The 26,779-nt window shown below is 36.0% G+C and overlaps 2 protein-coding genes across 3 annotated transcripts in view; one reads left to right on the top strand and one right to left on the bottom strand.

The window, feature by feature from the left end:
- Nucleotides 1–18,856, bottom strand: part of LOC110455576 (ras-related protein Rab-35-like) — a 23,084-nt gene extending 4,228 nt beyond the window's left edge. Inside the window, exons 1-3 of the mRNA XM_021505765.1 lie at nt 18,706–18,856; nt 9,027–9,077; nt 1,985–2,108 (exon numbers count right to left, since the gene is read on the bottom strand). Coding sequence (XP_021361440.1) covers nt 1,985–2,108; nt 9,027–9,077; nt 18,706–18,757 — 227 coding nt within the window. The 5' untranslated portion in view covers nt 18,758–18,856. The remainder of the gene's footprint in view (nt 1–1,984; nt 2,109–9,026; nt 9,078–18,705) is intronic.
- A 93-nt stretch (nt 18,857–18,949) lies between these two features.
- The window catches only part of LOC110455580 (protein ABHD11-like), a 15,769-nt gene continuing 7,939 nt past the window's right edge, over nt 18,950–26,779 (top strand). The window contains exons 1-4 of one of the 2 annotated variants that reach the window (XM_021505768.1): nt 18,950–19,079; nt 22,033–22,186; nt 23,635–23,808; nt 25,555–25,743. In XM_021505768.1, the coding sequence (XP_021361443.1) occupies nt 18,970–19,079; nt 22,033–22,186; nt 23,635–23,808; nt 25,555–25,743 (627 nt within the window). In that variant the 5' untranslated portion in view covers nt 18,950–18,969. Of the gene's footprint in view, nt 19,080–19,446; nt 19,996–22,032; nt 22,187–23,634; nt 23,809–25,554; nt 25,744–26,779 lie in introns of those variants that run through there. The other variant, XM_021505770.1, reaches the window with a different exon arrangement.

The following is a 26,779-nucleotide window of genomic DNA, read 5'->3' as shown; positions in this document are numbered from 1 at the left end:
GGGGGGGGGGGATAAGTCTGTCTATGCATATACATGTGTAGTGTTGTTCTAATTGAGGTGAATGGAAAAGACTTACACACATGTGGTGTAGTTAAGTATTAGAGGTGAATGGAAGAGACCTACACACATGTGGTGTAGTTAAGATGTGATACACAGGTGTGGGGTAGTTAAGATGTGATACAAACATGTGGTGTAATTAAGATGTGATACACAGGTGTGGTGTAGTTAAGATGTGATACACAGGTGTGGGGTAGTTAAGATGTGATACAAACATGTGGTGTAATTAAGATGTGATACACAGGTGTGGTGTAGTTAAGATGTTATATACACATGTGTGGTGTAGTTAAGATGTGATACACACATGTGGTGTAGTTAAGATGTGATACAAACATGTGGTGTAGTTAAGATGTGATACACAGGTGTGGTGTAGTTAAGATGTGATACAAACATGTGGTGTAGTTAAGATGTGATACACACATGTGGTGTAGTTAAGATGTGATACAAACATGTGGTGTAGTTAAGATGTGATACACAGGTGTGGTGTAGTTAAGATGTGATACACAGGTGTAGTTAAGATGTGATACACACGTGTGGTGAATTTACGGAGGTGGACGACTCACAAGGAAGATTATAGAAATACAACACATACATCTGGTGTGGCTATGGGCGTGTGAGGCTCGATGTGGGTGTGGTGTTCTTATGGTTATGTAGTAGTCATATGAATGTTTAAATGGCACAGTAATGGAAGTGCAAGACTCCAACAGATGTGTAGTTTATGGAAGTGCAAGACTCCAACAGATGAGTAGTTTATTAAAGTGTGAGACTCCAACAGATGAGTAGTTTATGGAGGTGTAAGACTCCAACAGATGAGTAGTTTATGGAAGTGTGAGACTCCAACAGATGAGTAGTTTATGGAAGTGTGAGACTCCAACAGATGTGTAGTTTATAGAGGTGTGAGATTCCAACAGATGAGCAGTTTATGGAAGTGTGAGACTCCAATAGATGAGTAGTTTATGGAAATGTGAGACTCCAACAGATGTGTAGTTTATAGAGGTGTGAGACTCCAACAGATGAGCAGTTTATGGAGGTGTGAGACTCCAACAGATGAGTAGTTTTTAGAAGTGCGAGACTCCAACAGATGAGTAGTTTATGGAAGTGTGAGACTCCAACAGAGGAGTAGTTTATGGAAGTGTGAGACTCAAACAGAGGAGTAGTTTATGGAGGTGTGAGCCTCCCACAGAGGAGTAGTTTATGGAGGAGTGAGACTCCAACAGATGAGTAGTTTATGGAGGTGGGAGACTCCAACAGATGAGTAGTTTATGGAGGTGGGAGACTCCAACAGATGAGTAGTTTATGGAGGTGGGAGACTCCAACAGATGAGTAGTTTATGGAGGTGGGAGACTCCAACAGATGAGTAGTTTATGGAGGTGTAAGACTCCAACAGATGAGTAGTTTATGGAAGTGTGAGACTCCAACAGATGAGTAGTTTATGGAGGTGTGAGACTCCAACAGAGGAGTAGTTTATGGAGGTGTGAGCCTCCAACATATGAGTAGTTTATGGAGGTGTGAGACTCCAACAGATGAGTAGTTTATGGAGGTGTGAGACTCCAACAGATGAGTAGTTTATGGAGGTGTGAGCCTCCAACAGATGAGTAGTTTATGGAAGTGCGAGACTCAAATAGATGAGTAGTTTATGGAGGTGTGAGCCTCCAACAGAGGAGTAGTTTATGGAGGGGTGAGACTCAAATAGATGATAAGTTTATGGAGGTGTGAGACTCCAACATATGAGTAGTTTATGGAGGTGTGAGCCTCCAACAGATGAGTAGTTTATGGAGGTGTGAGACTCAAATAGATGATAAGTTTATGGAGGTGTGAGACTCCAACAGATGAGTAGTTTATGGAGGTGTGAGACTCCAACAGATGAGTAGTTTATGGAGGTGTGAGCCTCCAACAGATGAGTAGTTTATGGAGGTGTGAGACTCACGTTGATGTGATTGTGCGGAATCGTTCTTGTCCGGCTGTATCCCAGATCTGTAGTTTGACTTTCTCTCCATTTACATCGACAGTTCTAATCTTAAAGTCCACCCCTATAGTTGTTATATATGTACCTGGAATGACAAGAGGATAATATATTATATATAATCTATAATGATTCCATTCTACATGTATATTTCACTTAGTTAAGACACAAATGTTTGAAATATTACAAAACTAGAGGTGCAAACAAGACTTATTTGTTAATTAGTATGTATTCAGTCAGACGTCATGTGTTATTTTAGTGCCTCTTCTTTTGTTTTGTGCCCTTGTCGTAATTAACAAACTTATGACATTTTCCGAGTTTCACAATGTATCTTTGCGTTGAATGCTATTCAATATCTACCAGTTTGGAGATATGTAACATTGGTTAACAACCAAGGATGACAGGACAACAGCCAATGACTTATACCAGTACCTTTATTCGTTTATCTTTTGATTGTGATTGGTGAAACATGCTTACACTACACTTATGTTGAAATCTACCCATGACATTTTAAACATAATACATTTTGTACATGCACATGGCTATTTGATCATTATTTCCTAAGCAGGGGGGGCACGGCACCCATCAGGAACAGGGACACTTATAAGTTAGAAATAACATGTTTCAGCACTCTTTGGCCCATGCCATATTTTTGTTTGTGTGAATAAAATCTGTGTGAAATGATGCCATAATTTGCGTTGAAATGTTTGACAGACAATGCTGAGGATTCTTAATGAACATTTCAATTAACCTGTTAGGTAACTTCCCTATAGTTCACTCCCTCTTATCCAGTATCTGTATAATTATATTCAATCCTGATGTGCTATCAAATAATGAGCAACAAAAACTATTGCAAAACATCTAAGGAACTGAAGTGCTTTTACAGATGATGCATGCATGTACTTGATAATGACGAGAGGTACGAAGTGTGATTTCAAATCCGAGTTATCTCTCAAACAACTTCAATATATACACAAACACTGAATCCTTCTCATCTGAACCTATCGGGCTGTCATTACATTAATGTAAGTCTGATACCCAATCATTAGAATGTAGCAGCTAATTAGCCTACAAGTATATCAAATCAACCCTTGTTATAGCAGCTGAACTCATTCACCCCTGAAATTGTATAATGAGTTCAAATGTGTCTTCAGGGGTGAATGAGTGATACAATCAAATCAACACTTGTTATAATAGCTTATGCTTAACCTGCATATGTATACAACCCACATTCATATTGACCTCTATCTGTGACCTTGATCTTAACCTTAGAAGGAATGACCTTTATCTGATATGTGTATTTTGTAATACAAACCATACCTATAAATCCTCTTCATCTATATAGCTGGAACTTACATTATCTAAATAAAAATTTGACTGGCTACCAGCCCTTAAGTTCTTGTTAAGGATTTCCAAATTTCATTTTATTACTAACTTGTCTCCCTGTAGTTTGAAACTAAAGACATCCAAGTGATCAAAATCGTAAGAATTTAATTTTTCAATGAATAATTCAATATTCAAGAGAATACATCTCTACATGCATACAGCATACAACATTTTATCAGTGAAGTATATATACATACATACCATAGTTAGGAGGTGGAAGATATTTCATTTAACTTATATGACACGCTTTTTCTATCTAAACAGGGAATCAAAGGATTACCGTTAGGTACTCATAGCAAGTAAATAAACAGTGCTTAACATTAACTGATAAATTAGTGTTAACAACAGTCTGGTGTTGACCAGGACCAGAGAAGTGTAGGTGTTATCAGGACAATTAACTAAACACTAACAGATACATTAGTGTTAACAACAGTCTGGTGTTGACCAGGACCAGAGAAGTGTAGGTGTTATCAGGACAATTAACTAAACACTAACAGATACATTAGTGTTAACAACTGTCTGGTGTTGACCAGGACCAGAGAAGTGTAGGTGTTATCAGGACAATTAACTAAACACTAACAGATACATTAGTGTTAACAACAGTCTGGTGTTGACCAGGACCAGAGAAGTGTAGGTGTTATCAGGACAATTAACTAAACACTAACAGATACATTAGTGTTAACAACAGTCTGGTGTTGACCAGGACCAGAGAAGTGTAGGTGTTATCAGGACAATTAACTAAACACTAACAGATACATTAGTGTTAACAACAGTCTGGTGTTGACCAGGACCAGAGAAGTGTAGGTGTTATCAGGACAATTAACTAAACACTAACAGATACATTAGTGTTAACAACAGTCTGGTGTTGACCAGGACCAGAGAAGTGTAGGTGTTATCAGGACAATTAACTAAACACTAACAGATACATTAGTGTTAACAACAGTCTGGTGTTGACCAGGACCAGAGAAGTGTAGGTGTTATCAGGACAATTAACTAAACACTAACAGATACATTAGTGTTAACAACAGTCTGGTGTTGACCAGGACCAGAGAAGTGTAGGTGTTATCAGGACAATTAACTAAACACTAACAGATACATTAGTGTTAACAACTGTCTGGTGTTGACCAGGACCAGAGAAGTGTAGGTGTTATCAGGACAATTAACTAAACACTAACAGATACATTAGTGTTAACAACTGTCTGGTGTTGACCAGGACCAGAGAAGTGTAGGTGTTATCAGGACAATTAACTAAACACTAACAGATAAATTAGTGTTAACAACAGTCTGGTGTTGACCAGGACCAGGGAAGTGTAGGTGTTATCAGGACAATTACGTAACTAAACACTAACAGATAAATTAGTGTTAACAACTGTCTGGTGTTGACCAGGACCAGAGAAGTGTAGGTGTTATCAGGACAATTAACTAAACACTAACAGATACATTAGTGTTAACAACTGTCTGGTGTTGACCAGGACCAGAGAAGTGTAGGTGTTATCAGGACAATTAACTAAACACTAACAGATACATTAGTGTTAACAACTGTCTGGTGTTGACCAGGACCAGAGAAGTGTAGGTGTTATCAGGACAATTAACTAAACACTAACAGATACATTAGTGTTAACAACTGTCTGGTGTTGACCAGGACCAGAGAAGTGTAGGTGTTATCAGGACAATTAACTAAACACTAACAGATACATTAGTGTTAACAACTGTCTGGTGTTGACCAGGACCAGAGAAGTGTAGGTGTTATCAGGACAATTAACTAAACACTAACAGATACATTAGTGTTAACAACTGTCTGGTGTTGACCAGGACCAGAGAAGTGTAGGTGTTATCAGGACAATTAACTAAACACTAACAGATACATTAGTGTTAACAACTGTCTGGTGTTGACCAGGACCAGAGAAGTGTAGGTGTTATCAGGACAATTAACTAAACACTAACAGATACATTAGTGTTAACAACTGTCTGGTGTTGACCAGGACCAGAGAAGTGTAGGTGTTATCAGGACAATTAACTAAACACTAACAGATACATTAGTGTTAACAACTGTCTGGTGTTGACCAGGACCAGAGAAGTGTAGGTGTTATCAGGACAATTAACTAAACACTAACAGATACATTAGTGTTAACAACAGTCTGGTGTTGACCAGGACCAGAGAAGTGTAGGTGTTATCAGGACAATTAACTAAACACTAACAGATACATTAGTGTTAACAACTGTCTGGTGTTGACCAGGACCAGAGAAGTGTAGGTGTTATCAGGACAATTAACTAAACACTAACAGATACATTAGTGTTAACAACAGTCTGGTGTTGACCAGGACCAGAGAAGTGTAGGTGTTATCAGGACAATTAACTAAACACTAACAGATACATTAGTGTTAACAACAGTCTGGTGTTGACCAGGACCAGAGAAGTGTAGGTGTTATCAGGACAATAAACTAAACACTAACAGATACATTAGTGTTAACAACGGTCTGGTGTTGACCAGGACCAGAGAAGTGTAGGTGTTATCAGGATAATAAACTGATGATAACTGTATACCTGACCTCCCATCTGTAGCACACAGATCTCAAGGTGGGACATGACTATGTAAATTCTACATCAGGTTTGGTGAACTGTGATGATATCTCTACATGGTTGAGCTAGACAGAGATAACAGGGTTTGTCTCCACATAAAAGTGTGTAGCTACACTGTGAGTATAAAATTACAGGCCTGACCTGGGATGGGAGAAGTGTAGATGTTAAGAATTTAAGTGTCTTCTTACTATATAGTACCATTGATAACCGAGGTTATATCAACCTATCATGATTTTTTTAAACCCCCGGATTTTAAATATAAACCAAAGATGTATAGAAATGAAACATAACTTGTTTCTTTTATTTAAGAAATGGTTGCTGTATTTCTGTGTGCTATGGTGGAATATAGGTATAACGAGGGTGGTAAAATGTTGGACAAAAATAATTAATAAAGGCACAACTCAGGATTTGAAAATGTTGGAAAATAATCAACTCGGGTCGTAATATTTGCAGCCTTCATTAATTATTTTTCACCCTTGTTATATATTCCACCATAATACATGCACATACATTGATTATTACTTCAATAAAACATGGTTTTTAACCAATGAAAAATGTTGTTACATCAAAGCATTACCAGGCTCTAGCTCTAGAAAGTCACTCCAAAATTGCATATTGAGCTGGTCAATATGAAATGACCTAGCCAAGACCATCAGAAAATCTACCCTAATCCTAGATGTTTAGTGTACAGCATTTAATGTATGATAAACATAAGGCCAAAAAAACCCACTAGTCTGTTTAGGGTTGCATGGGCAAAAAATCAAGGGTAGGTAGGTCAATTTTTTTTTTAAAAAAATTGTATATTTTTGTGTACCGTGTGGTCATGTGAATATGACCCTAGCTACTATTGTATGAAAAACTTTTTTTTTTTCATCAAAATGTTTTGACCCAAAACATACATACAATATAGTAGCTAGGGTCGGTCGGGAACCCTAAACAGACATACATTTTTTTTGGCCTAACTATAACTGACATTTTACAAGTATGAAATCAGAAGTGCCTGCTTTTCTAAGGAAACCAACAGTTAGGGATAGGCCTAACTCTACTCTTACAATGTTTCTAGTACACACTTAGTATACATTGGACAAAGGTAGGGATATAATGCGGTTCTTATTGACAATAATACTAGCGGTACATAAAACTCTGTGATACACGTGATACAATGTGGATGAAGCATACTATGACCCTTATAGTACTTAAGCTTTCTAAGAATATCCATACAAAGTTTAAGTTTCGGTAGCCTGGAGGCCGATTTGGTTTCCAGGTTGGGCAAAGTTATTTGAAGTAAGGACTACTAGCTAGAGGCTAAAAGGATCATGTACACCATTCAGCGAGTTCCTCAGAAATAGAATTTACCATGTGGATATGCAAAATACAATGAAGTTTAGTTTTTTGTTTTTCTAATCCATCTCAAATTGTAGCATGTACATCTCAAGACAAAGGGGATCATGCATATCAAGTTTTACCTCGATGACAGACTGACTGACTGATGGACGGACAATGAACCATGGATAAAGGAGATGAAAAGTTATGTTATATGTACTGTATACAAAGGCTCCTGAAACACCTGTGGATTAAAAGCTACATTGACATTTTTGATTTAAAGTGATTGTGTAGGTGTCCATCTGAACAGATACATTGTTATACTACTCAAAGCGTGTTTTTTTATTTTTGTGTTAAGGTGAATCTAATAAATAAACATGACCGAGGACATTAATCTAGCCTCTGTATCATCAGTACTACATGTGCTTCAAACCCAATTATCCTGAAACCACTACAAAAATGATTGCTTTTGCAATAAATATTTCAATGATGAAATTATACATATGTATATGTTTGATGAGTGATCCTACAGAGACTTTTTCTCTGTTGTTCAGAGTTGTGTGTCCATCCATCCCAGTTAGAGATCCAGATATCTATATACATCTCTCCAGTGTTTACACGAGAAAGTTAATGGATATACATGATAAATCCTGAGAACACTTGTGTTTGATAAATAAGGGGAACATACATACATTTGTACATGACAACATGCATCAGGAATTAAGATTAATGAAACAAAAAATACACTCCAATATGAAAGAAAACTTTCCAGCTTTCCAAGAAGTCTGCATATAAATACAAGGCTACATAGCGATAAATAAATTTAAATGTCTATGTGACGGTAAAAATATAAATAAAACAAAACACGTAGACTAGTTTAATCGGCTAGCGCTTTCGCCTGAAGAGCCCCAAGATGGGCGAAAGCGCTAGCCAAGTCTACATATATATACAAGTCTTCAATAATTTAACGTCCTTTCTAGGCAATTACCCTGCTGAAATAGTTTTTGAGCTTTATTTGATGAAAATGCCTACATGTACGAGAGAACTTTCCGAGCCGTATCATTTCCTTGTTTTGATCACCGATCTAATGGAGAAACATCTGACATATTACTACATGTTATTGTTACTCTGCTAGCAACATCTTTTTTTGTACAAAGTCGGTCTCTCGTTCTTCATACAGGTGTAACAGTTAGCTTCCCTTTTACATAGCAACATCTCCTATCCTGGATGTAGATTTCCTTGTTATATTTATATGTAAAATTAACTTTCCATGGAATTCCATGGAAATCTGTGGAAATCCATGGAAATCTGTGGAAATCCATGAAATCAGTGGAAATCAATGGAATTCTGTGGATTTTAAATTTCCTCAGAAAAAAATTCTGTGCAATAAATTCCTTACTCAAAGAATTTTCCTACAGATTCGTCATAATATTATTAGTTCAATAGCTCAATCAATCGAAACATTTCTTCACATTAATGCAGTGTAAGAAAGTGGGATTCTATACAAGTTCTACTGGTTCTTCGTTGATTTAAACATGACCAAAATCACCTTGGTGAAGGTCACCTATCAAACAATGTTGATTTTCTGTGTCTTAAATTTTAATACTTGAGCATTGCACCACTGGTCCACTACACACACACTTCCTGTTCCAACCAATTAATGGCTTGTGGCTATCATGACTCATTCACTTTTAGGAGAATATAATAAGCACTTACCTGAAAAGGTATTATCTGAGAACCGTAGCAACAAACTGCTTTTTCCTACACCTACAAATAACAAAGTAAAGGTTAAACATCTACACCTACAAATAACAAAGTAAAGGTTAAACACCTACACCTACAAATAACAAAGTAAAGGTTAAACATCTACACCTACAAATAACAAAGTAAAGGTTAAACATCTACACCTACAAATAACAAAGTAAAGGTTAAACACCTACACCTACAAATAACAAAGTAAAGGCTAAACATCTACACCTACAAATAGCAAAGTAAAGGTTAAACATCTACACCTACAAATAACAAAGAAAAGGTTAAAACATCCTACACCTACAAATAACAAAGTAAAGGTTAAACATCTACACCTACAAATAACAAAGTAAAGGTTAAACATCTACACCTACAAATAACAAAGTAAAGGTTAAACATCTACACCTACAAATAACAAAGAAAAGGTTAAACATACAGTACTTCATCAGAATGTAATGCTACAGTGATATATCAGAAGTATTCATGATTTTCCCTTATTTACTCTATTTTCAGAGCAATGAATGATTCATTACATTTTCCTGAGACCAATAACAGCATCATTGAAACTAAAATTCCCCTACTGTAGAAAGCTACATAACATTTATCTCACGATCTAGTTTCACATTTTTGTCTAGTGGTATATGATGACTTATATACAATTTTACTACACCAATTTCTTGTTTGTCTTACCAAATAATGGCAGTCAAATTTTATTTCTGATAATAAACCGGTCATACATACGTATACCATGGTAAATATATTTCAAATCATTGCGCAGAGGAATCTCTTTCATGATTCTTGTATAATTTTGTTTCAATGGCACAATAATTTGCCCCAGGAAAAATCAATTCAAAATGGTAGAAATGTATCAAATCCAAAGGAAAGCAGGGCAAGGGCAAATCATGAACAATTTCATTATGGTACTTAACTCATTGACCCCTGAAGACACATTTGAACCCTTCCAATTCAAAGGTTGGAATTGTTCATTATGAAATTTCAGGGGTGAATGAGTTAAGATATGTTAAGGCCATAAAACATGTTTACAAAGGTACATATCAAACCAAACCTATTTAACCCTTTCACCACTGTAGACCATAATGGACTCATCCAGATCATTGCATGGTAGAGTCTACTTAAGTTACATAGGGGTGAAAGGGTTAAATATAGATGTGATAATATTAATCACACAAAACAAAACTTACCATTTTCATATCAATGGTGTAAGAGTTAAAGCTAAAAAGCACTATGTTTGTTATTGACAGTTGTCGGTAGTAAAAGGGGTTGTGCGATTATAGACATGTGTTTTTATAGTTACATTGCATATACTTATATTTACTGCCTGAGACTGCATAATAGAAAATCATAGCTGAGTGACTAAACAATAGAATTCAAAAGATTTTCTCCTACAGACATATATGTATACTGATCTTCAGGGGGTAACCTTTTACACACATTGATACACATTGTACTGTATATGATATTCATAAAAATATATGTGTATGTTGGATTGAGATTCTTGCTAGATCGGTAAAATATTTGGATACATACATTACAACAGAAACAAACATAATGACATTTAAGTCAGTGTTTCTGGCCAGAAATCAAATACTGAAACTTTTTGAAAAAAATAATCACAGTGTTTGGGGCCAGTGGTTCTGTGTGATTTGTTTTGAATCTTTTAGCACATCCTCCAGATGTGTGTTGATGGGCTGCAGTATCGACATATATTCAGTAATTGCATCTAAATACAACATCTTTATTTGCATGCAGGTTTCAGTTATACATAATATTCATAATTGCTTGAAATTTAAATATTAGACCAAATAATAAATATGTCTGTTTTTTAAGCATTACTCTTACCTGCTCTAAATCTTTACATATACTGACCCTATTGGCTATAGATTGTATGCACTTTTTTAAACAAAAAATGGCAAAGTATTAGTAAGGATATGTGTTCCTTAGACAAATTGCCTTGTTTACGGTTACAGATACATGCTCATAGTCTAACATACACAACATGTGAACCTCTTTTCTGAAGAGTTTCAAACTAAAGAAACCAGTAGCGTTTCTTTAATGTCTGGTAATTTGGACCTGCTCAATTTAGCGATAACATGTTAGAACCTCGGTAAACACTGCAATTTATGTAAAACCTTTTTCAAGGGAGACAACTCTAAACATATCCTGAAAATTGAAATATGAACATCTGCTGTATTTATTTCAAGTATCATTTATTACACCTAGGAATGTATTTCAGTATTTACCCCCCATGACAGTCTTCACTAAATAGTTGGTTGAGTTATACATATTCGCTTAGGTCTGAATCCTTTATTTATAAATCTGTAATGAAAATGTACACACAACTTCTGAATACATCCAAATGGTCAGAGAAATGTGTCTGGTCTAGATTTTCACTGTATAGCCTGCAGGACTTAGGTTTTTCCAGGGTCTCTATAGAATCTGGTGGCACCCTCAGCTGTTCCTCTGGTTGGTAACTAGGTTACATCTCTTACTAGTCTCCTCCATACGCTACAACCCTAATGGAAAACCGTCCTACTTACCAAATGTAAGATATCTAAATGTAGATGTTTAGCTAATCATTATGAGAACATAGAGATAGGAGTGAAAACAGACAGAGGGCAGGCAGTGATTTATTTCTGATACAGAGAATGTACAGATATAATTAATTGTAGGGTAGATCTTTATAGTGGCTGGTAGTCTGTACACTGTTATAGTGTGGGGCTATCAATTTGACATCAAATATATACAGTGTGTATAGAATGTAGCTACTGTGAATTAGCTTCTGTTAGAATTTGCCCCACATAAATGAAACAAGGATAACTTTAGATTAACTGTACTCTCACTCTGAAGATCTGAATGAAAGATTTATAAATTCTATGAAAAATTTGTTTTGAAATTTTCATTTTTTTGTAAATTATCCAGAAAACTCCACCATATACATTCTACAAAGAAAATATATGTATTCATTTCAGTGCACCAAACTGATCCTATTATAACCTTATACTATACACTCAAAGTAGGTATGTTAGACAAAGATAAGTCTATAAATCAGCATACAGTACTGATTAGTGCTTGAAGTCTTAAATTCACTGGGTCAAACCTTTACAATGTTGCACCAGACTTTGCTGTTTTTATTTTGTGCTGTATTCATATATCACTTACTACTATAAACATGCATTGTTATGGTTTTCACATTGGCAAACAGTTTATAGGCATTTAGCATTTATACATTCTGTTCTGTGTGTGACTACACCAAAGAAATGAAATAATCCTGAAATAAACTAGCTGCTGTTTATAGAGTAGACATGATTTTGTAACAGGCACAGTAATTGATAGACAATTAGTATAAAACTGATAAACTGGGTAAATTTTACAATAGAATGTATCATAAATTTCAGAATATTCAAGGGCTATTATACAACCATTTCCATTATCTAATGCCTTCAAGGTAAAGATAAGGTTGTTCCTATATGCTGTAGCTAATATCTTCAACACTAGATCAATGATGTATTGCACTTTTCTGGGGTTTCCATGGTAACAGTATAAATGTTTAAAAATTGATTATCTATATAAACCAGAATTATAATGTTTGAATTCCTAATTTGGTATGTCTAACTGATTTTTTTGCTTAAAATCAGTTTAAGGACTTTTCACCCTTCGTAATATACATGTTTTTCTTGTCGTATTTTCGTGTCGTCATTTTCGTATTGCGTATCGGGCATTCCAATATCGTTATGTAAATTAAAGTAACACTGGGTAAACATTAGTACACGATGATATGTCAACACCCGATATCGATATTTTGTTGGGAAATGTACGTAATCACACGTACTTCTGGAATAAAGGCTATGATACAAAGACATGAATTAACACACAGGAAGACATAAGATCAAATGACTTCAAGAAGGTAGTATATGAGGCGCATGGAATGCAGACTGATGTGTTTTGTTGACCGACCTCACCTGTACATAGCACGTGCTAACACTAGTTCACAAGCTCGGGTCGCTACAATTTTTGTTGTCGAGCGAGTTACGCTCTGTCAGGTTAATCTTTTCACAAATGCAGTTTTGTAAAATGTCAAGATCTCTATAAAATGCAAGTGCATATGCGTGCAAGTGATAACGGCATATTATTTGATAGTCCATGGTAACATATGTACCTAACATGTAAATATATCATGCGTAAGCGGGCTATGGAATGATGTCCAAAGTGTTTATGATTGAGAGTATAATTTTGTTCCATAAATTAAAGAACAGTAAATTGACAATTTTAATATCATAATTTAATTTATTTCCGTCGTTTTTGGTATAGTAAAGAAAACAACTGTCATCTGCAAAAAGTTCCGGTTTTTTTCAAGGTAGACAACTCTCATCAAGATCAAAATGATTGTAAAATGTAAAATTAATGAACTATAAAGACTTTGTGTATATTTGTTTCAATTGTTCACTCTTTTTGTATGAAACTTTGTGTCCTGTTTGCTTTTAGCAAAAACTTATATCCATACAATATCAATAAAAATCATTTTGTGTAACGTGTTTCAGATATTCTATGATGAATAAAATATTTGAAGGGTTGATTAGCAATGCTTCTTTTCATTACTTTATTGTTGTAATAGTTTTGAACAATGCCATGCACTCAAAAAATGTGAAAGTGTTAAATTTGACAACAAATCAATTTTTCTGCATTTTTTACCAAAAAATCCAAATGTTATTGGATTGCTTAGATTTTCATAAAATCATCCCTACATAATGACACTACCATTGTGTAAAACTTTCATTGAATTCTGCGGGCTAATTGCGAAAGTGTGGAGACTCCTTATAAGTCCATGAAACTCTCTATTATGGCAATACTTACACTGGTTTCTATAGCAACAGAATTGATAAACTATAGCTTATCGAATAAAAAAATCTGTCTGGTCTGCAGTGGTTATCTCATACATTCGGTTACTTTCTCTTTCAGCTAGACTCAAGATTCTGGCTTCTTTTGTCAATCCTGCTCAGAGACTAAAATCAAACTAGAGCATGAAAACGGCTTACCTGTCCAAGGCTGATCAAAACATGTCTCCTAGTTATAATGAGACTTCAGTGTTCTTGTAGCGAAAATGACCAGTCTATCGACTCCTGGTGAAAACTTGAGAATTTGTTTTTTTTGTGTGCATTAACCAAAAGGGACTAATGAAAATTGTTGTTGAAACTTTCACCAGTAGTTTTGCAAGTCATTTGAACAGTTGTATATCAAAAACTGTGTCATTATCCAAGATTTAATCCAAGCTGCAAAAATCTTGTTCTCCCCATGAGCCTTTCAGATATATATATATGTTATAAATGTTGTATGACTAATACAAAAGGTGCAAGCAATGATGATTGATAATAATGTTTCTGATTCTCATTTGTTAGCAAAGTTTATTCTTTCTTTCAACAATTGGAAAATCATCAACAATTTGTTGAACATTAAGATCTATCCAGCATATAAAATTTTATCAGATTCTACCAGGTGCCTCGGTAGCTGTGATCGCTAACGCACAGTCATTGTACTACTGTGTGCTATCAAGCGTGAGCTTCAGACCACTCGCTCTCCAAAGAATTTCGGTTCGATCCCCAGCGGTGGTGGAAAAAAGAGAGTGATGTCTGATAGGGTTAGTTGTTATCCCTCCGATGGCACGGTGGTTTTCCCCCCGTGGGTTTTATCCACCACGAAAACACCATTTGTTCCCTTAGCAGCATCGCTTTTACAATCTACAGAGCTTATGTTTGTTGTTGACAATAGTACACGACATTAAATAAAGATTATTATCATTATTATAATGTGCAGTCACCACATTCTAGTCATAAATACGGTCATTGACACGATTTTATGACTTGACATATCCCCAAATGAACCTGCACATAGATGTGAACCATTTACTTTTCTTTCAAAGTAGAGTTATAACAATACCAGGCCATTGATACACCTGATATTGACATCCATTTATAATTACCTGGGAGATCTAACACCTATCTATTAGCCTAGAGATAGGGATTGTCCTGTAAGTTAAACCAATAACTCAGGTTTGCATCCTAACTGTGAACAAAGACAGCTAATGGAAGTGTTGTATAACAACATTCTCATTGATTTTATATAGGTGATGGCCAAACACAGCATTTAACTTGTCCTAATTTAATGCTTGATCTGCAGTCCTTGTGTTGATAGCAGGGTTCCTTGGCGATAGACGGTACAATCAAAATAATCTACACCAATTAGAATAAATTAAGTGTAAATTATTACAATAATTCTGGTGGAAACCAGGGTTCCATGAATTTATTGAATAAAACATAAATGCCTAATATTTATTGATTGTGTCGGGAGTAGAAATGTTCTCCCACTGACTCGAGGATCATTGTCCTAGTGCAGACAAACCACTATAGAATCCAACTGTAGTTTTTCTGATCTTGACTGATCTCTTCTTCAGTGTTCTCACCGCATGTTAGATTTGGGGGTATATCCCTAGGTACTTAGTTACATAGGGTAATTGTTGAAAACTGGGGGTCCAACAACCAACTGTTTCGGGGATGACAAACCTTCATTTGGGGGCTTCTGGGAACACTGCTTCTTGATTTTGTTTTTGATATGTACCTGACTTGTTATGTATATAATTACTAGCAGTGACCAGGTAGTAAAGTTGGTTAGAGCGATGGTCTGTTATTATTTTATCATGGCGATCCAGAGAGCACTTCTTGCATCTACTAGCTGGTGAAACGTCTACGATAAGTCATACATGATGATGATGATGATGATGATGATGATGATGATGATGATCTAATACTTAAGCATGTTCTATCCTCTTTGTTGTTATTTGGTCACTAAATCGTTATAACAACACAACAAGGGTCAAGTAATATGAAGTGGAAATAAATAGTTTGGGTAAATACAGTGACCTGTCTACTTGACGAAGATCAATTATTTTAATTCCTGTTTAGGTTGAACTCTGTATAAATGTCGAAAGAACAATTACTATGAAGCTTAGGCATGCCATTTGATGTATGTTCTAAACAAAAACTGCTTTTATTTTTGGTTTCAAAATTACTGAAGCAATCAACATCTTTGTTTCATTGGTGTTATAAGCATTGTGCACAGCATTACACATACAAATATGTCTAATTCATATGCACGGTCAGGTGAGCCAGACTTCACTTTAATCATAAGCTATAAGCATAACTGTTCTGTGTCAATCACTGAAGTAACTTTTCTCCATACACAAGACACATTGCATGCACATGTACATTATTTGTTGGCAAATCAGAGAAGCAATATTCCCCAACACAGGACAGGAATATCGAGTCAGGGCTAAACCAATCACTGCTGACTGAAGCACTGGTACAGCATAACTATACAAACCATAGCACTGGGGGTCAATTACTGAGTAATGTGTCGATCAAACAGCCTGAAAACATGAAGCTTCCTGTAACTTGTGATATTCTCCTCAGCCAGAGATCAATACTGTATCAAACCGGCACCATGACATGCTTGTTGTCAAGATACATGTATCTATATGTGACAGATGGTGCAAGGTTCAAACAATTTCCTAATCTGGGGATCAATCTGTGTTTTAGGCAAATTTTCAGTATTTCTTGTTTATTTACGAAAAAAGTCAGCAGGCTGACAAATGAATTTTAAAAACTGTTAAACAATTTTTGTCTTTTTTTTATCAGCTCTGTAATAGATCAGTGAAATATAAAGTAATAAAACACCAAATTTAAAGCTGTTTATTATACTTGTAAGAGGTCTAAATCAAAACCTTTTACAACGTTCAGAGACAAAAGTAGCACAATAATCACATAAATATGATGGGAGACCAGAACCTTTATGCTAAGCTGATACTATATGTATTGGTAAAACAACAAACCTCTGATAATGTCTAATTATTACCGAAGCAATGCCTTATATTATGAAAAACGAGAAATATTATCTGAAAAATGCTACTTCAAGCTATGGCTATTTGTACCTTTATAATTGTAGTATATTACATGTAAATGGATGTATTCTACATATTTTTTATTGATAAAATATTCATAAATAATATTGCAACAGCTGTCATGATACATGCACTATACATGTATCTACTCCTTCAGACACTGTACAGTACGCTAATACTGAATTCCACTCAATTGACTAATCACTTTAATAACATTTTCAGCTGTAATAAAACATGAATTTAATTAATTAATGTTATAAGGGATTAAGTAATTAATACTATTAAATAGTAATATTAGAGTATGATATTAGAAAGAGAAAAAAATCATCTAGCAAACTTTTACTTTATGGACATTGATGTACAACTTACGAACAATATGACACATGTGTAGTTACTATTTCATAACAACATTTGATACATCACCCTGCAATGTACATTTACATACAATTCATACAAACAATACAATTTAAAAATGTTAGGCTATTAGCAATTTATTTAAGGGTGTATTTAAGTATGCCAACACCATACCAATAATAAAACTGAAATAAGAAATATCAACAGATTAATGGGCAGATGCATATGGACAAGACAATATCTTAATACATCCTGTGAAAACAGGTGAATAACTCCAAAACTGTCAAATTATAATACATCATCAGCTGGATGATAGTGTTAATTTTTTCATAGAAAATCTCATGAGGGTTTGTATCTTTATGTATAGTATGTCAAGTGATGAGACAGTCAATCCCTTGATTTATAGCGAGGGCAGCACATGTTTACATTGGCTTCATTAATTCACAGCCAAAATACTCAAATAACGTTTTCAAAATCACAGCAATAATAAGTTATATAAAGTAACTTTCATATGAAGTCGTATTGATTACATGTGTAATTTTGATTGTGAAAGTGAGCTCACTTTTCACTGGTCAGTGGAATGACAGTAGGGAGGCAAAATGATACTATAGCACTGAGGCAACTGAATGAGGTATACATATAGATATCAGAACATTAAGCTGTCTGGAGGAGGGGAACCTTGATGACTTAAAACATTTTCAGAAAACAAAACTTGTATGACTTATAACACTTTTTAAATTCAGAAAACAAAGTTTTATTATTTTACCAATGTTATAATCAGTTATTTAGTCATCTCTACATAATCGATTGTTGTTGACAATTTTAATTGTGCAGTATCATGGACTGAAGGTCGGGGGATGTAATATAATCAGATAATGGTCCATCACTTTATACACAAAAGGTCTCTCCTCAGTAACAAAGATATAATGAAGTAAATCCTTTTTTTCGGGATTTATGCATGGTCATTCTATCAATCAACTTTATCGGTCACCATTACAGTACGATGTATGGTATGGTATTGTTAGCTTACCTAATTTATTTATGCTTCTATAGTATTTCTTTATCGTCAAACATGGGAGACATTAGTCGATTTCCTCAATGAAAATAACTTTGTCGATTTGAAGGTACGTTATCAAAGGTTGACAAAAGTATCCAGTTTTAAAAAACGTCACAACGTTTTTATTTACTACTACCGTTATATTACTCAAAACTGAGAACCTAAACCGTGAAGGGAGCAGTGTACTTAGGAACATTCCTGTCATAACGATAACGAGTTATAGTCCATCACCAATATTACAACAAAAACATTCACATGTGACTTACCACTGTCTCCTATGATTAAGAGCTTGAACAGGTGGTCATACTCGCGAGCCATGTTTCCATACAGAAGGGCGAACCAACACAGTTTTATTCTCGAACTCGGATTTCGATGAGTTATACCAGGAAATGAGGCGTAGGCGAGTGCGCGAGTGCGATCCCTTAATCTTTGTCATCAAAATGTTTTAATCCAGCATGAAACTTTCGAAGTCTCTCCCAAACACGGATTTGCGTATATTTACTACTTCCGGTAAAAGAAGTTGTCTGCTAATGTGCAAACTAGGCGTCTGCAGCAAAATGAGCAGAAATCTCCTGTCGAGGACGCTTAGATTAAGTTGTATACAGAGACCATTAAGAACGAACAGTACAAGTACATCTAGGTGATAAGTGTGTTGAATGCATATATAAAGTTGTGATGTAAAATCATCGAGTGGAAATGGATTTACTATCGTTGCATCAGATTAGTTTTATGTCAGAGAAAGGACAAACTAACGTTAGCCATTTGGGCAAAAACATGGTTAACGGCTTTCCACCCTGATAAGTGTTATGCTCTCACAATTTCTAAGAAAAAAATCCCCTGTCATTTTTAATTATTCTCTTCATGGCCAAATATTAAAACATGTTGATTCTATGAAATAACTAGGTGTAACCCTCAGATCAGATTTGAAATGGGTCTCTGATGTAGATCAGATTTACAACAAGGCAAATTCTACGGTAGGATTTCTCAGAAAAAAACCTAAAAATTAGCTCAAAACCATTTAAAGAACAGGCTTACACATCTTTGGTTAGACCCTCTTTAGAATATGCTTGCTCTGTTTGGGATCCGTACACAGAAAATAACATCAACAAAGTAGAAATGGTCCAGAGGAGAAGAGCCTGATATGTGTCAAATCGCTTTCTAGTGTAACAGATATGATTGGTACTCTTGGCTGGATGCACACCTAAAGCCTTTACCCATTACAACATGGTTTTCGGAAGGGCCGGATTATCATGCGACACTTAATTACTGAAATTCATAGACGACATCACCAAAAACATAGATGCAGGACTTTCAGTAAAGCATTTGACAAAGTGAGTCACAGCCTACTTGTTCATAAGCTTGAGCACTATGACATCAGAGGGAAAACCAACACCTGGATAAAGAACTTCCTCATAGATTGTAAGCAGACCGTAGTCGTAGAAGGGGAAGCAGGAGATTACATCAGTGTGGAGTCTGGAGTCCCTCAGGGGTCGGTGCTCGGGTCGAGTCTATTTTTATATTGCATTAACAACATGCTGGATAACATCAGATCAACGGTAAGGCTATTTGCAGACGACACCATAGTCTATTTAACGATATCATCGGATGCTGACAAGGACCATCTACAAGAAGACCTAAACGGACTATCAGACTGGGAAGAGAAATGGATGATGAAGTTCCAACGTGATAAATGTAATGTCCTTTCAATTACAAAGAAGAAGACCCGTACCATGTATGACTACATTATTCATGGTCATACACTAGAGCATGTAACATCTGCTAACTATCTTGGAGTCACCATATCTTCAGATTTAAAGTGGAATACACACATCTCAAATATATGTCAGCGAGCAAATAACACCATAGGATTCCTGAAAAGAAATCTCAACATCAGCAACAGTAATTTAAAGGAGAAAGCCTATAAGAGCCTTATAGGTTCGGATACTCCCATGCTAAGCATTCACCCAGTGCTTGTAACAAGGGTTGGCAAGCTTGCCAAATTTGTAACGGGAGACTGAAAAATGTCGACTAGACCAAGGTTCGAACCTGGGACCCTCCAAACTGTAGATGGACGCTCTACTAACAGAGCTTCCTGGTCGCCGACGATCAACCCAGTCCAGTCTGTAGCAATCTCTTATCAAGATTCAAGTATGCATCACCTTGCAAGCACAGTGTTTGAAAACGGGTTGACAAGCTCGGCAATTTTGTAACAGGAATAAGAGAAATGCAATGGTCATACCGGAATTTGATCTACCCAGTCCGGTTCAGCTACAAGATTAACGGAGATATTTTTGACACATATCAAATTACCACATGTAGCTGATTTGCCTATTCCTTCATATCAAAATATATGTATAGTGAGGGCCTTGAACATATACTGCAACTTCACTTTCTGGAGAAAGTTCTGCAAGTATGGTCACTGATGATCGATCTGTTCTGATGATTCTTTCCTGTTTCTTATTGTCTTTGGCACCTGAAGAAAACTCCTTTTAATTTATAGCCAAGATTATATGATGTAAACTTTATTTGTTTTATAACAATCATGAAACAAGTAAATGTTACATATTATAATAATCACTCTTGTTGGCCGGGATGTTAGCGTGCAGGGTCTTAATGTGGGAGGAAACTGAAGTACCTGGAGGAAACCCACATGGTCAGTCTGGTAACACCTTTTCATGTCTGATCGGGGGAATCGAACCCTGGCCGCTTTGGTGAAAGACAGTTACACTATCCACTGTGCCACCTGCCCACCCCTATAAACAAAAGTTTGATCACGTTTCAAACTCGCAACTTGCAAAATATGGACAAAAGATGTACTAAACAAGCTGTGTTATCAAGATCTCTGATAACGGCAATTGACACAATCCAGATCAGCCACATTCATGTATATACAGTACATGTAACCAGTGTAAAAGATGAATTATATAAACTAGGGAAAAAAAATTCTCGTCCAGCATAAATGTAAAATTTATTTTGTCTACTGCATATGGTGAGCTCTAAATATCTTGAATATCTAGCATACTTGTACAACGTGCCTGTATCTCTGGTGCACCTCCTACTTAGTCACATGCTACACTTTCTGTCCCACACAAATGCAAGCATGCCATAGTGACCATCACTTCAACAGAGTGATCACCATTGATAAATACAATGTACAAATATATATTCAATGAAAAGGTACAGTTTGTTGTTAAGACACATGAACAAAATGATCATTATTATTTATACTCTGCTAATAGTTTTTACATTTCCAATAAATTCTGAAACCAATTCTTTAAACAAATTTAAAGGATGTTGAATGTAACTTCAATCCAGAAAATAGCTTGGTTTTTAATTCACACAGGGACAGGTCACATCAGACAATGGGCTTCTTTTCATTACAGAAACCAAAGTTAACGCCAACGTGATACTGTCAATAGTTTGTTTTCAATGATATTGGACTTGTTGGAATGCTGGTTATTTGGCTGTGAGCAAGACAATATTTTGTGCATCAGAGAGCTATGTATACCTGTATATGATTTTACAACAGAAACTGAAACGTTTTTTTGTAGTGAGTTCAGACAATATAAAAATGTTTATGTATCTATTTTCAGTCATATCAATTCAGCTGTGAAGTTGAATCATCATATCTACAAAAATGTTGAGAAAGGAACGAATCAAACAAGTGTGATGGTGATGCATGGTCTGATGGGCTCCAGTAACAACTGGAGGAGCTTATCCAAGGCATTGTGTAAAACAGGACGAAAGGTAATGAACTACTCTCAAAACTTTATTGCTTAGACTAGATTTACAGAATAAAAATTAGAAAACAACTTCATCTATAAATTGTCTATAAATTGGGTGTGAAATCAACAAGTGTAGCCAGGACTGTGAAGCAAGCATTGATTTTGAATACTGCTGTTCTTAAACTGTAACTTTAGACCATCTCCAAAATCCTCAAATAAACCCATTCTTACCTCTATAAGCTCTCCTTCTAACTAGCCCCAACTAATCGGTCTTTCCTCTCTGGGCTGTCTTTCCAAACTAACTTGCAAGACTTCTAGCCATTCTTTCCTCTCTGAGATTTCTTCCTCCTTACTTTCTATCTAAGTTGCTCTGCTCCTGACTCAAGACAAGCAGTCAAGCACTCTTGTCATCCTCCTTTACTAATGGTCTGAGCCCTAGATGCTCAAAGGTCACTAAACATCAGCCAGTGGGTCAGTTGCTCTACCTAGTGTGGTATTATCTCATGCTAGCTTTGGCTGGTATCACTGTACAGAATCTATGATGGTAGACATCAGTTTGGATCAATCCAAAATGTCAACACACAGGCAAGTATTTTATGTGTTTTTCCTGTAAATATATATTTAAGTGGCAGTGAAACAAAGCAGACCAGAGTTGAAAAACAATAACTTAACAAACAATATGCAAGTTTAAGAAATAGAATTTTCAAATCACTGGTTTAGATTTTGTAGATATTATGATTTCAAAATCCTTACCATTCGGTGTATTAAAAGTGCAGGCCAAACTATATGATTTTGCTAAAATATCCATATTAAAGTGAAATTTATATACTTGATGCCTTAACAGATGAATTTGGTTAACTTGTCAATGTGTATATCATGACTAGATTGTGTAACAGACCTCTAGATCATCACAAGGTCAAGGTCACAGCAAGGGGTCAAATATAAAGGGATTGTTAGGAGCATTACTTCTGAAGCAGTAAACATTATTTAATGAGACGTGGCATAGATATGCATATCATGAAAAGATTGCATGCCCCATACTGCACATTTCTGTACCTCAAGGACAAAGTCACATGACCATGGTCAAAAGTCATTGCGATAATTGTCCCGACCATAACTTTTGGTTTTAGTGGTCAATGAAATTAAATGCTGACATATATATAAGCCCTGTTTAATTATTGATCTTACATTCTTTTCAAGCAGATACAGCCTTATCACAGGTTTGGATCTGTTCAAAACTATAAAAGATCACATATAAATGGACAGAGTTTGATTACTCAGGATATGTTAGAATGATGTTGTTAACAAGATGGCAGTTCATATTGTTTGAACAGATTTTGAAGTCAACATATTTAGATAATATGAAATTGAAAATAATAATCACAATTATTAAGATGTGAAGAGGTACTGAACTTGTTATTCATCTTGAAATCGGCTCAGCAGAAATGGTTGTGATTTTAATTTATACAGGTGATAGCAGTCGATGCCAGAAATCATGGAGCAAGTCCTCACAATGAACACATGAGCTATTTCCTCATGTCAGACGATGTCCTTCGATTAATGGATGAACTTGGCGAAGAACGAGTGACCTTGATGGGACACAGTATGGGAGGCAAAGTCTTAATGACCCTGGCACTTACACATGTAAGATACCTACTTCAATCTGTTGATTTATCATTAAATAATCTATGTGTGTGATGTATTAAATTGTGCATATTTGAGTGAGCAATGTACACCTGTTGACCAAGTGTTGTGGACTGGTAAGTACACACTTTACCTAGAAACTTCCGCCTTTTTAACCATCCGTAGAGAGGGAAAATTTATCATAACAGCGACTATAAATGTTGGGTTTACAGCGTATTATGCAGTCATTGCAAGTGAAGGGTAAAATAAGACGGAGGGTATTTAAATTTACCAGGTTAGGGGAGCAAGTTGGACTGGGTGAAAGTTTCCCAGTGTACTGTTGTAACAGGAAAGAGAACACTGTAGAATCATTTATTTTCGTGGTTTTAATATACTAGCCTGTTTCAAGGACATTATATTTCGCTGATTTCTGATTTTCCCCTATCTATATCATACCAAGTTTATGTTTCGTGGGGATTAAGTTTCATGGATTTTTGTTATCCACGAAATAAAAGAAATTTAATGCCCCACGAAAATTTATGATTTTACAGTAGTGTGCTTCTACCAGGGATGGAACCCTCAATCTCCAGGTTCCTAGTCGGACGCTCCACCACTGAGCTGAAGGGAAATTCCCTCTAGCTCAAAGCTAGCTCAAAGCTAGAAGCTGACCTTAATCCTATGTACAATTAAAACCTGCCACACTACTCCCCCCTTTTTAAATGGGTTCACCCTCGAACACCACAACCCAGGTTTTAACTCCCTGTCACTACAGGGAGGGCCACGGGCACTATTTGTAACAGGAAAGAGAATAGTGTGCTTCCACCAGGGATCGAACCCTCGATCTCCAGGTTCCTAGTTGGACGCTCTACCACTGAGCTAAAGGGAAATTCCCTCTAGCTCAAAGCTAGAAGCCGACCTTAATCCTTATGTACAATTAAAACCTACCACACTGTATTCAGCTTCTTTTAATTGTCAATGAAGCTCAACATCCGACAGCTTTGGAATCTTAGTATATAATGCACCTTGGGAAACCTATATAATAAAATATTTTTTATTCTAGGGCAACTTTTCCAGATCAGATTGTTACATTGATTGTTATATTGATATATACATATATATATATATATGTATGCAAACCAGAATAAGACCAGGCAAAGTGTTGCGAGCTATTGAAAGTGTCCTACTTCCAAATAAACTTCAATAGGTTATGCCCTACCATCCTAAGAGACTCTCGCATACAAAATCTGGCAATTGTAGGTGACAGAATATACAAGTACTCTATGCCCCAAACAATGATAAACACTGAACAAAGGCCATTGCTCTGTAGATAGTCAGGCATGAGACCAAATTTAACACGGAGCGCTCCGCATTTCCAAGTCAGACATGAGACCAAATTTCAACATCCCACACTCTGCATTTTCAAGCTGTAGTTACTTAGAAAATTTGGCAATTGTCGGTGATGGAGTATGTGATATGGCCTGGTCGAAGGGACAAATGAACAGATGAACAAAGAGAAAACAGTCCCCTCTTGTAGTACATTGTACGGGTGGGTGAACATTTAGAGAGGCACATTTGGAAAGTCACCACTCTTCTTTATAAAAAACGAAGTAGAGTGGTACGCAAAGAAGGTGTTTTTATACCTGCTGAGTGTTAGTAGCAATACTGTAAACAGATGTACGCCATGACAATCACAAAAAGGATAAGATTAAAAGGAAAACAAAATTCTGAAAATAAATAAGTGTTCATGTGTATTACTGTTCACTGCAGCCAGATCGTGTGAAGAACCTGGTGGTGGTAGATGTGTCACCCAGACCTCGTCCAGCCTCCGTCACCCCGACCACGAGCGCCTACCTCCAGTCCATGTTGAAGATCACCTCGTCTCTGTGTGACACTACCCTTACCTCCCTATCACAAGCCAAGCAGCATGCAGACAAGATCCTACAGGAGACGGAACAGGTTAGGAATACTAGATAGTGGTTTGGTAGTGTTTTAATCTGAACAAAAGAATGAACGGCACCAATCAACATCTCATAGACACTTGATTTGTATCCAGTGGTAGGCATTTGTTGCATAAGCCTGTGATGCATTATGTTATTGTAAAGACCTGTTTCACAGTATTTTGTTAAGCAGGCCTGTGTCACCTTATGACCTGTGTCATATCATTTTGTTGTGCAGACTGGCAATATGTTTTTGTCGCAGTAGTTTGTTGTGAAGACCTGTTTCAGTGTTTTTCTTTGTGTTTGCCAGTGTCACAGTATGTCATGTAGACGAGTGAAGCGCTATAAAATGATGCTATGAAGACTGTTAATGTTAGTGCTGTAAGATAGTTTTGTGTAGAACAGTGTAAAACTATTGTATGTAGACATGTTTTGTGATGTAAGACAGTTTTGTGTAGAACAGTGGAAGACTATTGTGTGTAGACATGTTTTTTAATGCAAGACAATTTTGTGTAGAACAGTGTAAGACTATTTTGTGTAGACATGTTTTGTGAAGTAAGACAATTTTGTGTAGGCCCGTGTAAGACTATCATGTGTAGACATGTTTTGTGATGTAAGACTATTTTGCGTAGGCCCATGTAAGACTATCATATTTTGTGATGTAAGACAGTTTTGTGTAGACCAGTGTAAGACTATTGTGTGTAGACATGTTTTTTAATGCAAGACAATTTTGTGTAGAACAGTGTAAGACTATTTTGTGTAGACATGTTTTGTGATGTAAGACTATTTTGCGTAGGCCCATGTAAGACTATCATATTTTGTGATGTAAGACAGTTTTGTGTAGACCAGTGTAAGACTATTGTGTGTAGACATGTTTTGTGATGCAAGACAGTTTTGTGTAGAACAGTGTAAGACTATTGTGTGTAGACATGTTTTGTGATGTAAGACTATTTTGTGTAGGCCCATGTAAGACTATCATATTTTGTGATGTAAGACAGTTTTGTGTAGAACAGTGTAAGACTATTGTGTGTAGACATGTTTTGTGATGCAAGACA

Source organism: Mizuhopecten yessoensis, unplaced genomic scaffold (genome assembly GCF_002113885.1).
Source record: "Mizuhopecten yessoensis strain PY_sf001 unplaced genomic scaffold, ASM211388v2 scaffold8299, whole genome shotgun sequence".
In the NCBI taxonomy this organism is placed as follows: domain Eukaryota; kingdom Metazoa; phylum Mollusca; class Bivalvia; order Pectinida; family Pectinidae; genus Mizuhopecten; species Mizuhopecten yessoensis.
This window is presented reverse-complemented; position numbering and strand designations above follow the sequence as displayed.